The sequence below is a fragment of the Papaver somniferum genome, chromosome 1 (genome assembly GCF_003573695.1).
Source record: "Papaver somniferum cultivar HN1 chromosome 1, ASM357369v1, whole genome shotgun sequence".
NCBI classification, from domain to species: domain Eukaryota; kingdom Viridiplantae; phylum Streptophyta; class Magnoliopsida; order Ranunculales; family Papaveraceae; genus Papaver; species Papaver somniferum.
In genome coordinates, this window is record NC_039358.1 from 159,468,231 (window position 1) to 159,482,108 (window position 13,878).

Here is a 13,878-nt window from a genome sequence, read left to right on the forward strand (position 1 = left end):
TTAGAATCGAAAAATATGTTTAATTGTACATGTAAAACACTTTGGATATCAACTGAGTTAACAATTTGGGTAACATTGTGACCCAAATTCGACTGAAATTCCAACCTAAAACCACTAAATTAGATCGATTTGAGTCCCCAATTCGAGATAATTAGGGAAAAAATTAGAGAACAAAAATTCGAATTTTAGTGAAAACAAAAATTCAAATGTCAGGGAAAACAAAAGCTAACCTGTAGTGTCTTGAGTAGTGCGAATGAAGCCTTTGCTTAATTTTTTTCAACTGCAAATTACAACCTAAAACAAATCACTAAATTAGATCGATTTGAGTCCCCAATTCAAATCGGGAAATGGGGTTTGAATTTGTGACTACATGGTTGAGATGATTAGGGCACGATTTTGCAAGCAAAAATTCGAATTAGAGGGGAAAAGATGATTGAAGGGGAGGTTTTCGCCGATACTGCTGCGCAGAGAGAAGGAACGAGAGAAGAGACGGAAGAATCGATAGGAAAAAAAAATCCGAATTTATTGTCATATCATTTCGTTTTAAGGAATTTATGGAATTTGTTAGAGCCGGATAATTTATATGAGGGTACATGGTAATCTAGAGGGTCTCCTACCAAAAAAATCCCCCTTTCCTTTATATTAAGCCCACGGTAAAAATATCACCGTGCTAAATAAAAAAGAGAAAATCAGTCCGGAGGTTTGCCTAGAATGATTTGGGATTCACTGAAAACTGCATCTCTCACCGTCAATTGCATCAAAAACTTAATCTTGCACGGTCCATTTCCATTAATGCACAGATGGCAACTCCTCACGATTTTGAATTTTTGATTGACAATTACGCTAAAAAGAGTTTTACTCCTTCAAAAAAAATTGTTTCTTTATAGGGAAACCCTAATTAAATAAAGAAAGAAAGGAAACCGGAACCAAATTTATCTCCTCCTCATATATATAAAACAAGAGAGAGATTATTTTCTCTCACGCTTGCTCGCTCTAAGGTTTCCACTGCTACGAAGTTATCTCCAGAAGGCAGAAGAGGAACCCTAAGAAGCAGAACAACTAACCAGAGAGGTAGAATTGTATAATTAATTCTTGTTTTTCGCAAATCTATAGTTGTTTAGTGATGTTGAATTGTTTGTTTATGGTTTGGGATTTTTAGGTAATTTTGATTTTGATGATGTTTTTTTCTCCCGATTGTTTAAGATCAAGAGAAACTCATGTTTGATACTCATGTTTTGTTGATCTACTGTAAGAAACTAGATTTTCCATTTTTATTTATTTTGTCTGATTGATTAGATTTTGTGGATATTATTTTGTGTAAGCATGTGGATTTGTTATCTGTGAAATAGTTTCATATTGTGCTTCCTCTTTCTGCATGAGTATTTGTTAGATTAGTGATTTAATGTTTATTAGGCATCTTGATAAGAGGAATTGCGGTGTGATGGGTAAAGGTTAGGGTGTTCATCTCTTTGGCATCCCATACAAGGAAGTTTTTAGGTTTTAACTGCGTTTTTAGGAATTGTGGATGAGTAGATAACAGCGTTCTTTTTGCTTCTCTTTCAGCAAGTTTTAACAAATAATTAGAGGACTTCTGAGGATTCTCTTGTTTTATCAAAACCGACTCTTCGTTAGTTGATCCCAGCCATCTTCTGCTACCAATTACAGTTCAGATCTATCATGATTTAGTTAACAAACTTTTACTTGATTATTGTGCTATTTTGAAAAAGAAATTCCGATTTGTTTGTAAGGCCGTCAAATTACTGTTTTAAGCTCCATGATGTAGCTCCATGATGTGATTATATTTATTTGTATATATATTATTGATGTGATTATGGTTATTTATCCTTCTCACATCTATTTTTGTGAATTATTGTATATTCGTTACTGTATTTCTGCTCCTCTTTGTATTATTCGTTTGTGCTGATTTTTATGTGTTGTTCGCAGGTTAGGATACTCTTTATACTTGTGTGTGTCTGTATTGCTGCTGCTACAATGTCGGACTCTCACGAAACTGATAAGAACATTGAGATCTGGAAGATCAAGAAGTTGATTAAGGCACTGGAGGCTGCGAGAGGCAATGGCACCAGCATGATTTCTCTTATCATGCCTCCACGTGATCAGGTAGCTCGAGTTACTAAGATGCTGGGTGATGAATTTGGTACTGCTTCAAACATTAAAAGTAGGGTTAACCGTCAGTCCGTGCTGGGAGCCATTACTTCAGCTCAACAGAGGTTGAAGCTTTACAATAGGGTCCCCCCCAATGGTTTGGTTCTGTATACTGGAACCATTGTGACTGATGATGGGAAAGAGAAGAAGGTGACCATTGACTTTGAACCTTTCAAGCCCATTAATGCATCGTTGTATCTCTGTGACAACAAGTTCCACACCGAGGCTCTAAATGAATTACTGGAGTCCGATGATAAATTTGGGTTTATAGTGATGGATGGGAACGGAACCCTTTTTGGTACATTAAGTGGAAACACGCGTGAAATTCTTCACAAGTTCACTGTTGATCTCCCAAAGAAGCACGGGAGAGGAGGACAATCTGCTCTTCGTTTCGCTCGTCTTCGAATGGAGAAACGCCATAACTACGTGAGGAAGACAGCTGAGTTAGCTACACAATTTTACATCAATCCAGCAACCAGTCAGCCAAATGTGTCAGGGTTAATTCTCGCTGGGTCTGCTGATTTTAAGACAGAATTGAGTCAGTCTGATATGTTTGATCCTCGTTTACAGGCTAAAATTTTGAATGTTGTGGATGTTTCATATGGTGGTGAAAATGGGTTCAATCAGGCGATTGAACTCTCTTCAGAAATTCTTGCCAATGTGAAGTTTGTCCAAGAGAAGCGGTTGATTGGGAAGTACTTTGAGGAGATTAGCCAGGACACAGGGAAGTATGTCTTTGGCGTTGAGGATACACTGAAGGCATTGGAAATGGGTGCTGTTGAGACTCTAATTGTGTGGGAAAACTTGGATATCAGCAGATACATTCTTAAGAACAGTGTTACTGGTGAGACTTCAATCCAACATTTCAACAAAGAACAAGAGAATGACCAGAGCAACTTCCGTGATCTTGCCAATAATGCTGAATTGGAAGTTCAGGAGAAACTACCTCTCCTCGAGTGGTTTGCAAACGAGTACAAGCAGTTTGGTTGTGCTCTTGAATTTGTTACCAACAAATCTCAAGAAGGTTCCCAGTTTTGCAGAGGCTTTGGGGGGATCGGTGGAATTCTTCGCTACCAGCTTGACATGAGGACATTCGATGAGGTGTCTGATGAAGAAATTAATGAAGATTCTGACTAGCAATCAATCAACCAATCTTCAATTGCCGGTGCAAGAGGAGAGACAAGAGCTTGCACTGGATGCAGCAGCACGCGGCCCTGCGCTCGCTGCCAGTCCGCTTCGCTCCCTAAATGCGCTAAATGAAGAGATAAATAATTAGGTTTGTAGGTTTATATTCTCCTTTGTGTTTAGTATATGTCATTTACCTTCATTTGTTTAAGCTTGCTTATTTCTTAGTTGGTAACTGGTGCTTTGTTTCTTTACATCAGGTAAGGGAGCACAATAAGGTGATTTCGTAAGGTATTTTCATGGATAGTTACAGAAAACGTACTTATGCTGGCTCGGTAACACTGGATGTCTCAAAAGCTGTAGTTCTATTTTTCAATTCAAGGAATGTGGGCGTTGAATCAATAGACGACAACAACAAGGGTTTTTATTACGCTATGTTCAGTTTATGGATATTATTTGGTTCTGCTTTTTAAGTTCAGGGTGCAAAATAGTCTTTGGCTCTTAGTAGTTTACCTTGCGTTGGATTTACTCCCTGTTCTAGTTAAAGGATATATTATTGGTGAACATCTATGTCATCTTTGCTATCAATTAGTGCTTGTAGTTTGAACTTGAAGAATGCTTATTTGTTGTTTTTGAATTAGTGCTTGCAGTTTGAACTTAAAGAGTGCTTCTTTGTTATTTTTGCTCTAATCGTGATATTTCTGTAGTTAATAATCTGTTGACATTTTTTTTCTTGATGGAATCTGTGGTCATCTTTGTTTAGTGAATTAGACGTAGTATAAGCATCTAACAGGATTACAAGAGGCTAGCCAGGCTGAATTTTTTTTTTTTTTTTTTTTCAAAATGAATCACTGCCATTGTTGATGATGTAGAACTTGTTTCCTTGCCTTTGCCAAAGTTTATTGTGCTTCTTCAAGCAGAGTCTGAGCTTTTGCTTCTTCAGGGGTGCAGGTCCTAATTCTAGCTTTTGATAGATTTTGGTAGGTGAACCTGCATCAGATCTTAGTATTAGTCCGTCGCATGCGTTTAGTATCAATCCATGATGCATTGAAGAATAATCTAGTCAGGATTGTTTCTCTGAACAGAGTCATCTGTATTTTCCAAAATTGACCAGTAACTTGATAAGTGCCTTTGAACTGCTAATGAAGTTTGTAAGACTAGTGTTATGGAAAATTCTCAAACACTTCAGCGTCATTAGTTGAACCTGGAATCCAACTAGAATAATACTCCATAAATGTACGTACTGACTTGGCATAAGAGCAATGAATAGGTGTTTAACAGAGGATTGTTACAGAAGATACAACCGAGTAGTCCCAGCTTTTTTCATAAAAAGACTTCAATCCTCTGTGGAACATATAATTTCCAGAATATGTGGTCATTTTAATGGGGGTGATGGGTGGACGCAATATTTGGGATCGGCTATACTGTTTAAACTTGTTACCGGTCACTTGTGCAGTTTTTGTTTAGGTAACGGAACTGTCAGTGCAATGTCATGCAAAATTCCCACGCACATGCTGTCCCATTTAGGAGGGATGCGGGTCGGTCTAATACCTGCAACACTTGGGACGCTATGGAACTTGGAATTTTCAGTATTTCCGAAAATGTAAAGTCGATTGGAAAATTTATACGCTTCATGTCTCTCGAACAAGAGAGATATAAATATTCAAACATTTTTTTTTTGAAGCATGGAAATATTATTAAAATTAAGCGGCAATTATACGAGGGTAACCAAGGAGTCATCCATTACAATTTGATTAATGCATGGTGGGATAGTATGGTCCCAAAATAAAGTTGTAAGGTTCTCCAGTTGGATGTTGTCTGCCGCCAGATTGGCCAATCCATCTGTTGCCTGATTGCCTTCCCTGTAGTTGTGCTTGACGGTGCAGTGGGGGATCTGTCTCATTATATGTTTGGTTTCAGAGATCATTCCTGATATGTACCAAGGCGGATCGGCATCCGAGGTCAGGAATCGAAGCAAATTTTCCGAGTCGATTTCAAATTCAACATTTGGCCAGCTTCGTTCTTTTGTCGTTCTGGTCGCTATTAGCATTGCCCATGATTCAGCTGTGAGGGCGGTGGTGATTCCTAGTGGTTGTGCTACGGCTACTAGGGTGTTAGCAGAAGCATCCCTACAAATGAAACCTGTTCCAGCTATTCCTGGGTGTCCTCGCGCTGCTCCGTCTGTGTTGATCTTGATCCAATCTATATTAGGTTTGACCCAGTCTATGTAGATTATTGTGGTCGTTTGTGTTCCATTTCTTGGGTTTGCAAGAGTTGACATTCCAGGTAGCACAGGAGGGAGGTTCTCTTGTGCCCAAGAGAATTCTTGTTGCAGATTAATAGCCATCTGGATAATGTTACCTGGATTTAGTTATCGTTGTCGATAAATGTAGTCGTTCCTAGCTATCCACAAGGATCAGAAAAGGAAACAGAAGGCTGTTTCTCAAAGATGATGGATCGTTGTGAACATGATACATTAAATTTCTCAAGGACATCTTCACCTGAAATTACATTTGTTCCCTTTGAATGACATTCCTTTTAAATAAGACGTTATGTTCTGTTTGCTGCTGTGTTCTACCCGGAGAAAGCAAAGCATGTTTTATATGGCCCATGCCTTGAGTACTCCTAGACTAAGTGATTGACGGCATCATGTGCCATGCAGAGTGCACTAGATATGTATACAAGTTTCCTATTGTTTCTCACTTAATCAATCACTTCCGTGTCTCGAGTAACCATGTGCCATGATGAGTGCACTGAGATTGTAGGATCAGAATCTCGCAGCAATGATGTCTCAGCGAAATTATTAACAACACAACACGACAGTGTCGCAGAACAACTTCAGAAACGACATAATAAACGACATCAACCAAATCATGAGAAAAGTGTGACGGTCCTGCGAAAATAAGGAAGTTTGCGAGATTGATATTTATAAGGTTGCGATAATGTCGCAAGTCATTTCCGAAAATAAAGGATGGATTAGCTGTCATCCACTATGAAAAACTCTATATAAAGAGTCGATCAGCTGTGAGGAAGAGAGAGATCTTTTTTGGGTGAGAAGCAAGTAAATAGGAGAGAGAAAATCTAGAGCAGTGATTATTCTTGATTCCTTTATCTTTTCTTGTAAGATTTTTAAGAGAATTAATCAATAAAATTGTGATGGTTAGCCTTAAAATGTGTTGATTATTAATGAATTCTTATGAGGGGTGTGTTGTAGGATTTCCTGCAACTACATAATGGCGCTAGAAACAGGGAAGAGATTGAAGATTGAAGATTGTTCTAGAAAAAATTGAAGATTAATATTGATATTTGTGAAGATTTGGAGTAATTGGTTAAGAATTTTACATAATCTCTCGCAATTCATTAATATTGAAGAAATGGCTAGAAGAAGAAATACATCAGAACAACCAACTACTGTTAGAAGAAGCAAGAGACTTGCTGGAAGGGAAATAAGTGAAATGGGAGAATCTACTAGAATGAGAAATAATGGAGAAAATCAAATTCAACCACCAGTTCAACAAACACTAGTACAAGGAAGGAATATAGATTATGATAGGGTGAGTATACACACTTGGCAATCAAATTCAGCAGAAGAAGTAGAAGAAGAGCAGCAAACCAGGAACCATAGACAGGTAGAGAGAAATCAAGAAGCAGATGAAGGAATAATTCATGGAGATGAGGAAATTGGAGCGTTAGAAGCGTTGAGACGAAGAATACATGAAGAAAGAAGAGCTGAGGCAGAAGAACATGCAAATCTAACAAGGCAAAATCACGAATTGAGGATGGAAACTATGAGACTACAGAGTAGAACATCGAGAAGTACTACAAGATCATATTCAAGATCGACTAGAAGAGAGATGAGGCGAAACTCACCCACGGTTAATGCTGGAAATAATATTCGAGAAGAAATACCAAATCCTAATGAAGAACATTGCGAAGATAGAGAAAGAACTGATGATCACTACGTTCCACAAAATGAAACTTTTGGTGATAGGCAAAATGATAGAAATCAAGAGAATGGACAACATCAGGGACGGAATAATCAAGATGGCGAAGGGAATCGAGAGGAAAGAAGGATAATTTTACATGAGAGAGAATCTCAAAGAAATCAACAAACGATTGAAGAAGAAATTGAAAGACACTATGCTGAACAAACACGTTTAATTCACGAACATGAAAGATTGAGAGAAGAAATGGAAGAGCAAGAGCTGCAGGAGGCGATTCGCAAGAATAATCACGACAATCGAGAAAGAAGGCGTACACAAAACCGGAATAACGGTAATCTCAATGAAGAGTATGATAGAGTACAGAGGAGGGCTGAAAGACAACGAATGGAATTGATAAGAAATGAACAAAATCATGGAGGGAAAAATGAGAGACATCATCATATGCGAATTCAAGATAGAGATGAGGAAGAGAATCGCAGGAGAAGACGAGATGAGGATGATGAAGAAGAAATGCATAATTTCGCAAGAGAAGAAGACATGAACGTAGAAGACGGAGGCGAAATTAAAGAGACCAATGGATCAAAATTCAGATGTAAATGGACAAATCTTAAAAGAATTGGAAGAAATGAGAGGAATGCTGAACAATAGAGGAGCATTAGGCAGAAGAAAATTAGATGAAGCTATAGAGGAAGCTGTGAAAACTCCATTTACAAGAGAAGTACAGCTAGGAGGAATACCTCCGAAATACAATTTTCCTGCATTAACCAACATTTTTGATGGAACAACTTGTGCAATTCAACACATTAAAGCCTATGTTAGGTGCATGCTACAATGGGAAAATCATGATGTCGTATTATGCAAGTATTTTGCATCCAGCTTAACAGGGGAGGCGTTAAAATGGTTCGAAGGTCTACCAAAAAATACAATAACATCTTTCAATCATTGGCAGACCACATTCTTGGGGGCATATATAAGTAACAATTCTTTGCGACCTGGTATTGAAGACGTGTTTGGATTAAAACAAAGGATTGGCGAAAATTTGAATCACCTAACTAAAAGATGGAGGACTATGTGTAGCGAAATGGCTGACCGTGTGGATGAGAGATATCTTATCTTATCAATTATCAATGCTATGTTTGCAACCAATCTATTGTATATCCAAATTTTCAGAGTCAAGAATACAATCACAATAACTGAATTGCGAGAACTTCAGGAAGAATATGTTGCTCTAGAGGAAAGGCAAAATGAAATGGAATCATACCCGGTTGCGAACACCAGTTCACAAACAGCGAATGCAATCTTATTGCCAAAACTAATAAACACAGTGGCAAGCACTTCGCAAGTACAACAAGAAAAGGTGACGGGCAACAATCAACAGAAACTGGTGGCTATGGGAAGCCAAGATCAAGAAGAGTATGAAAGAGAAAGAAATTTCTACAATCGTGGTGGAAATAACAAGATTCAAAGACTCGATCAACCGCAAGAAACTTATGGAGATCAAAGACAAAACTATAATAGAGGAAAAGGAAGTCACAAGGTAGTATGGGAAGAAATCAAGATGCCACCTCTAAATGCAAGTGTGGAGAAAATATGGGAAGCTATAATTTTGATGGAGTATATACCAACACCATGGAACATGGGAACGGAACCACCTCCAAACCACAGAAGTCATGAGTTCTGTTCTTATCATCATTTTCATGGACATACTACAAATGATTGCAGAAATATAAAAAGAATTATTCTGAGAATGATAGATCAAGGAAAACTAAACCACTTTTTGGTAGGGTACCCACAATCTCAACCATTGCCACCACCACCACCAGAGCATCACAGAGTAAACACGGTGAAAAATAAGGAAACATTCTTCATAGAAGTTGGTGCAAAAGCAAAGAATCTATTCTGTCACTCTATCGTACATTCATACAAGACAATTGAAGATTTTCATGACAATGTTTTGAGTAGAGTGTTCGCAAGAGACAATGATGGAAGAGAAATTATGAACATTGCGAAAATCTCGCCACTAGAGGAATGGCAGAAACAGACTATTTCTTTTACCGCAGAAGAAGTCCCCGAAGGTGGAGAGGTACATGACAATCCATTAGTGGTAAAATTAGAAATTAATCCAAAACCGAAGGAAGATGAGGATGATGAAGCTGAAGATCCATGGGCAATTAATAGGATTCTAATCGATACTGGAAGCTCTGTGAATATCTTATTTTATCATACTTATAAAACTATGGGAGGAAGATATGATGATCTTATAACATCAACATACAAGATATATGGTTTTAATGGTACTGCCAATAAGCCTAAAGGGGAGGTTACTATGCGAATTCCATTTAAGGGAATATCTTCTGAAATCCTGTTCTGTGTGTTGACGTAGATCACCCTACAATGCATTAATTGGTCGACCTTGGCTACATGGGATTCTAGGTGTAGCTTCAACTTTCCACCAGTGCATCAAATTCCCTCACCCCAGCGGTGTAGGAATCATAAAAGGAGATTGGGTTGAAGGAAAGAAATGTTACGAAACTGAGGTAGAATCCTGCGAAGGAAGAGCAAACAAGAAGGAAAGTTGGCGACACAAAATCAAAGAGACACAAAGAAGTGAGAGATTGATGGTGGATGCAATCGAACGAAAAGAAGAAGAAATGTTGCGAAACTAATGCTAGCTCAGAATAAGAAATGGTGAACATACCACTACCAAGGAAGCAGTAGCAGAAAATAACAAAGAAGCAGAGAATGGCAAAGGTAATAAAAATAAGAATGTATGAATGATTGATTTGTTGCGACACTCTCGCAACAAATAAAATTCTCAAAATACATTTTATTGAATGAAAAATGAGATTGCGAAATGCAAATACGATATGATGATGTGCGAGAATCTCGCAGAGATAATGAATTCTACAAAAGACAATCAGAGAACAATGACAAAAGAGAAAGGGGCGAACCTTTATGGCGTACACCCTAGTTCGCGAATACAATTTCGCAAGAGGCAAATGTAAGACCTAAAGTACGTCATATAAGGGGGTACCTGTTGCATGGCTCAGGGAAAGGCTACACCGCCACCGGAACCTGAGTCATGGAGATTTGGGGTCAATAAAGCCCATCCGGGAGAGGCACCTTGGATTCTCAGCTTAAGCATATGACTTAGGTTGGGCGACTAAGGTAATAAGGACTCTCCCAAGGAGTGCAGAATCTGACCAAGGCGCCGAGGTACACGGTTGAGTCAAGAGTGCCAGGGGCGTCTGGATACCTTGCCATTCTTGACAAGTCTTGGCTTATACTGCACTCGGCCCGAAGAAAACCCCACTTAGGGTGCAGTCTCGTAACCATAAGCCTATAGGTAAAAGGGATAAGAGGCTGCGAAAACAACTGGTTGTTGTTAAGACCGGATGGGAGGAGCCAACCTTGTATGGTAGAGGTACGCCTCCTTGAAGGGGCAACCAGGGGGAAGATAAGGGCGGCACCCTCCATTAGGGAGCTGATAAGTGTCTTAAGACGCAAATGTCATGAGGCTTTTTACTCGCAAGGGTATTAAGGCTTGTCATATTTGTGCGACAATCCTGAAGAGGCAATAATACAAAGAAAAAGATAAGACGAGATCAATGGGTTTTCGCATGAAAGTGCGAAGACGTCCTGCGATTTCGTCGCAAGACGGCAATGTAATGGGGCTTTATTTTCGCAAGAATATTTAGGCCTGTCATATTGTCGCAACATTCCTGAAGAGGCAATAATACAAAAGAAAAAGTTAAGGCAAGATCAATGGGTTTTTGCATGAAAGTGCAAGGACGTCCTGCGATTTTGTCGCAATGACAAGAGGTGGCATAATAAGACCTTTAACTAGGAAGGCAAAATAAGACCACACAGGAATGAGATTTTGAAAAGAATCAAAATTCACTTCGCATATGATTGCGAAATTATACATAAACAACTGCGAAGTTGAGGCACAAAATAAGAAAATCTGCAAAATCTCTCATTTGGATACAAATAACAGAGGCAAGTATGGGAATGAATGAAATTAGAAAATGTTATTTGTCTCCACATGATAGATTTACGCAAAAATTCAAAAATTAATGATTATGTTGATTAACCGTATTGCAAGGAAGAATTGTTTTAATGAATGCAGGTCGAAATGAAAGAAACTCATATTAAGGAATATGGGGAACCAAAAGAATTCGCAAATATACAAAAAGAAGGAATAAATGTACAAGTATTACAGAAGATCAAAGAAAAAACAAAGACTACTTCTTAGTTGATCCTTCATCATCTTCATCAGACTTGTTCTTCTTCGTCTGCATCAGAACCTTTATCTCCATCAGAACCTTCATCACCATCAGATTCTTCATCATCAGCTTCGCTATCAGAGATGGTCAGACTAGGAATGTTCTTTGGGATCTCCTCCAAGAGACAAGGATAATCAGTGAGGAATACTATGGTCATCACAAACCATTTGAATAGTTTGATTGCGAAAATGCAGAGCGTCGTTCTTAAAGTTCGCAACAGTGATCTTGATTTGATTCTTTAATCTAGAATATTTGTCGTTGCGAGAAGAAAGATTCTTTGCGAGTTCCTCTTTTTCAGCTTCAAGTTCCTCAACTCTTTGGCGATATCTACTTTCAGATCTGCGAAGCATATAGCAATTAATCAGTAACTTGATAAAAACTCGTGAAAAACCAAAGATTAATAAAGGAAAACAGTTAATGACCTTCTCTCTCAGAAATCATATCTCTAATCAAGGCTGTATGCTCAACTTGGAGACTAACATTTACACCTAAATCTTTTCTGGCGTTATCCAAGATTGTCGCGGCCCAAGCGAACTCATCATCACTATTTATGGAGACGAGAACGAACTTGGTTTTTCTCTCGCAAGCACATTTTGACGATTGGCTTCATCTCGTTCAAGTTGAACCTCAAGAAGAGTCTCTTGGAATTTCGCCAAAGCCTTAACACCTTGATCAGAGATACGATCTTTATCATCTATAAGTTTGCTAATCTTGGTTCTTAATTCATTGATCTTCTCTTTAGAATTGAGATAAAAATTTAAATTGGTTGGCTAAACCTAAACTAGATCTATGATCAATCTCTAAGAGGCGAAATTTGGATTTAAGTTCATTCAAAGCAGAGATGAAATTTTATCATTAGAGAAACTATTCAAAGATTTATTAAGATGTTCAAGAAGAGTGTCATTATCTAGGGCATCGGGAAATGAACGAAGAAGAATGGCTTCATCAGAAAGACCATAAATGTCTGCAAAAAGGATTAATCAAATAAGATAAACAATAGGATGAATGAATGAAAGGAAAGGAGAAAAATTGCATACCATAGAGCTGATCATTAGCTTTTTGAAGAGTAGAAATTGTGTTCCTTTGCGAAGAAGTGTCGGTTTCCAGTTGTTTGTTCTTCTCGCGAGGACCTTTAACTTCAGCTTCTAATTGTTCGTTCTTCTCACGAAGACCCTTAGCTTCAGTTTCCAGTTCTTCATTCTTCATACGAAATTGAAGATTCTTCTTTTCAAGAATTTCGCGTCTCCTCTCCAAATCTAAGGCAACAGCGAAAGAAGCTTTTCCAGCCTGCGAGAAAATGTAAAAAGTATTAAAATAAAAAGAGATTATGAGTTATAATAATGAAGTAGTAAAAAGACGAAAGCATACCATACTATTAAGAGAATGCAGGAAGCTGGGAGTCACCGATCTAGAAACTTCGCAAAGAGAACTATCACCATCCAATAAAGAAACATCGCAAATAGTGGCGAGAGATTTGCAGGTATTAGCGAGTTGACTATCTCTCATTCCTTGCCAAGAGTCAAAAAAGATGCCATAGAGCTTAGCCATAGAAGATTCAGATGGAGAATCTTCATTTGCAGCAGGGTCATCATTATCTTCATCATCCTCGTCACTCTCGGAGTTTTCATGAGAAGGAATATTTGAAGGAGAGGAAGAACGGATTTTTCTCTTCTTTGGAGGAGGAGCAGTTGGGTTTTCCCTGCGAAGAGCACCTTTTCCTTTATCACCCGTCTTCGCAACATTGGTAGGCTCTTCTATTTCAGCGATAACCTTCACATACAAATAGAAATAAGAAATAGAGGCAACAATATATTGTTTAAAATCATGAGAGAATATTTCTTACCTCATTTGTGTATGAGCGAAGAGCTAACAAGGTATTAGCCTTCGCAGTCCTGTGGTAGCTATCTTTCAGTTTCTAGATCTGTAGAATGTCGCAAGAATCAGCGAACAAAAGAATAAAGATAAATAAAGAAATGTAAAGTGGGTGAAACTGGAAGAAACATACCTCTTTCTTCTTCTCGGGACAAGAGAATACCCAAGGTTGATAAGTAGCGAGATTCTCAGGAAGAACATTTGACCCAGCAATGTAAGGTCCTTTCATCATCAAAGGAAAAACGCACCATTTATCATCTTTGGATTGGCGAGGGGTTGTGTTCTTACAGACTGCCAATCAATGTCTTGCATGAGTATTTTATCTTCATCAATATTATCTTTCCTTTTCAAGCGAATACCCCAGCGAGTATTCTCTTTCTTCATGGATATTAATTCATAATTTTCGAAGAAATTCGCTAATGTATACTTCTCAGCGACTATTTCTAGATCTACGAATTTAGGATCCCTAAGCTCTTTGGAATAAA

The 13,878-nt window shown here is 38.2% G+C and overlaps 1 protein-coding gene across 1 annotated transcript; it reads left to right on the forward strand.

Annotated features, from left to right (window-relative positions):
- The first annotated feature begins 926 nt into the window (after positions 1 to 926).
- On the forward strand, positions 927 to 4,013 carry LOC113305620 (eukaryotic peptide chain release factor subunit 1-3-like). Its single transcript, XM_026554637.1, has 3 exons — positions 927 to 1,071; positions 1,945 to 3,442; positions 3,552 to 4,013. Exon 2 carries the CDS (start codon positions 1,993 to 1,995, stop codon positions 3,301 to 3,303), a length of 1,311 nt encoding a protein of 436 aa, XP_026410422.1. The 5' UTR covers positions 927 to 1,071; positions 1,945 to 1,992; the 3' UTR covers positions 3,304 to 3,442; positions 3,552 to 4,013.
- The last annotated feature ends 9,865 nt before the right edge of the window (positions 4,014 to 13,878 follow it).

Coding starts and splice junctions, on each gene's coding strand:
- LOC113305620 (XM_026554637.1), top strand. CDS start 1,993: ATGTCGGACTCTCACGAAACTGATAAGAACATTGAGATCTGGAAGATC.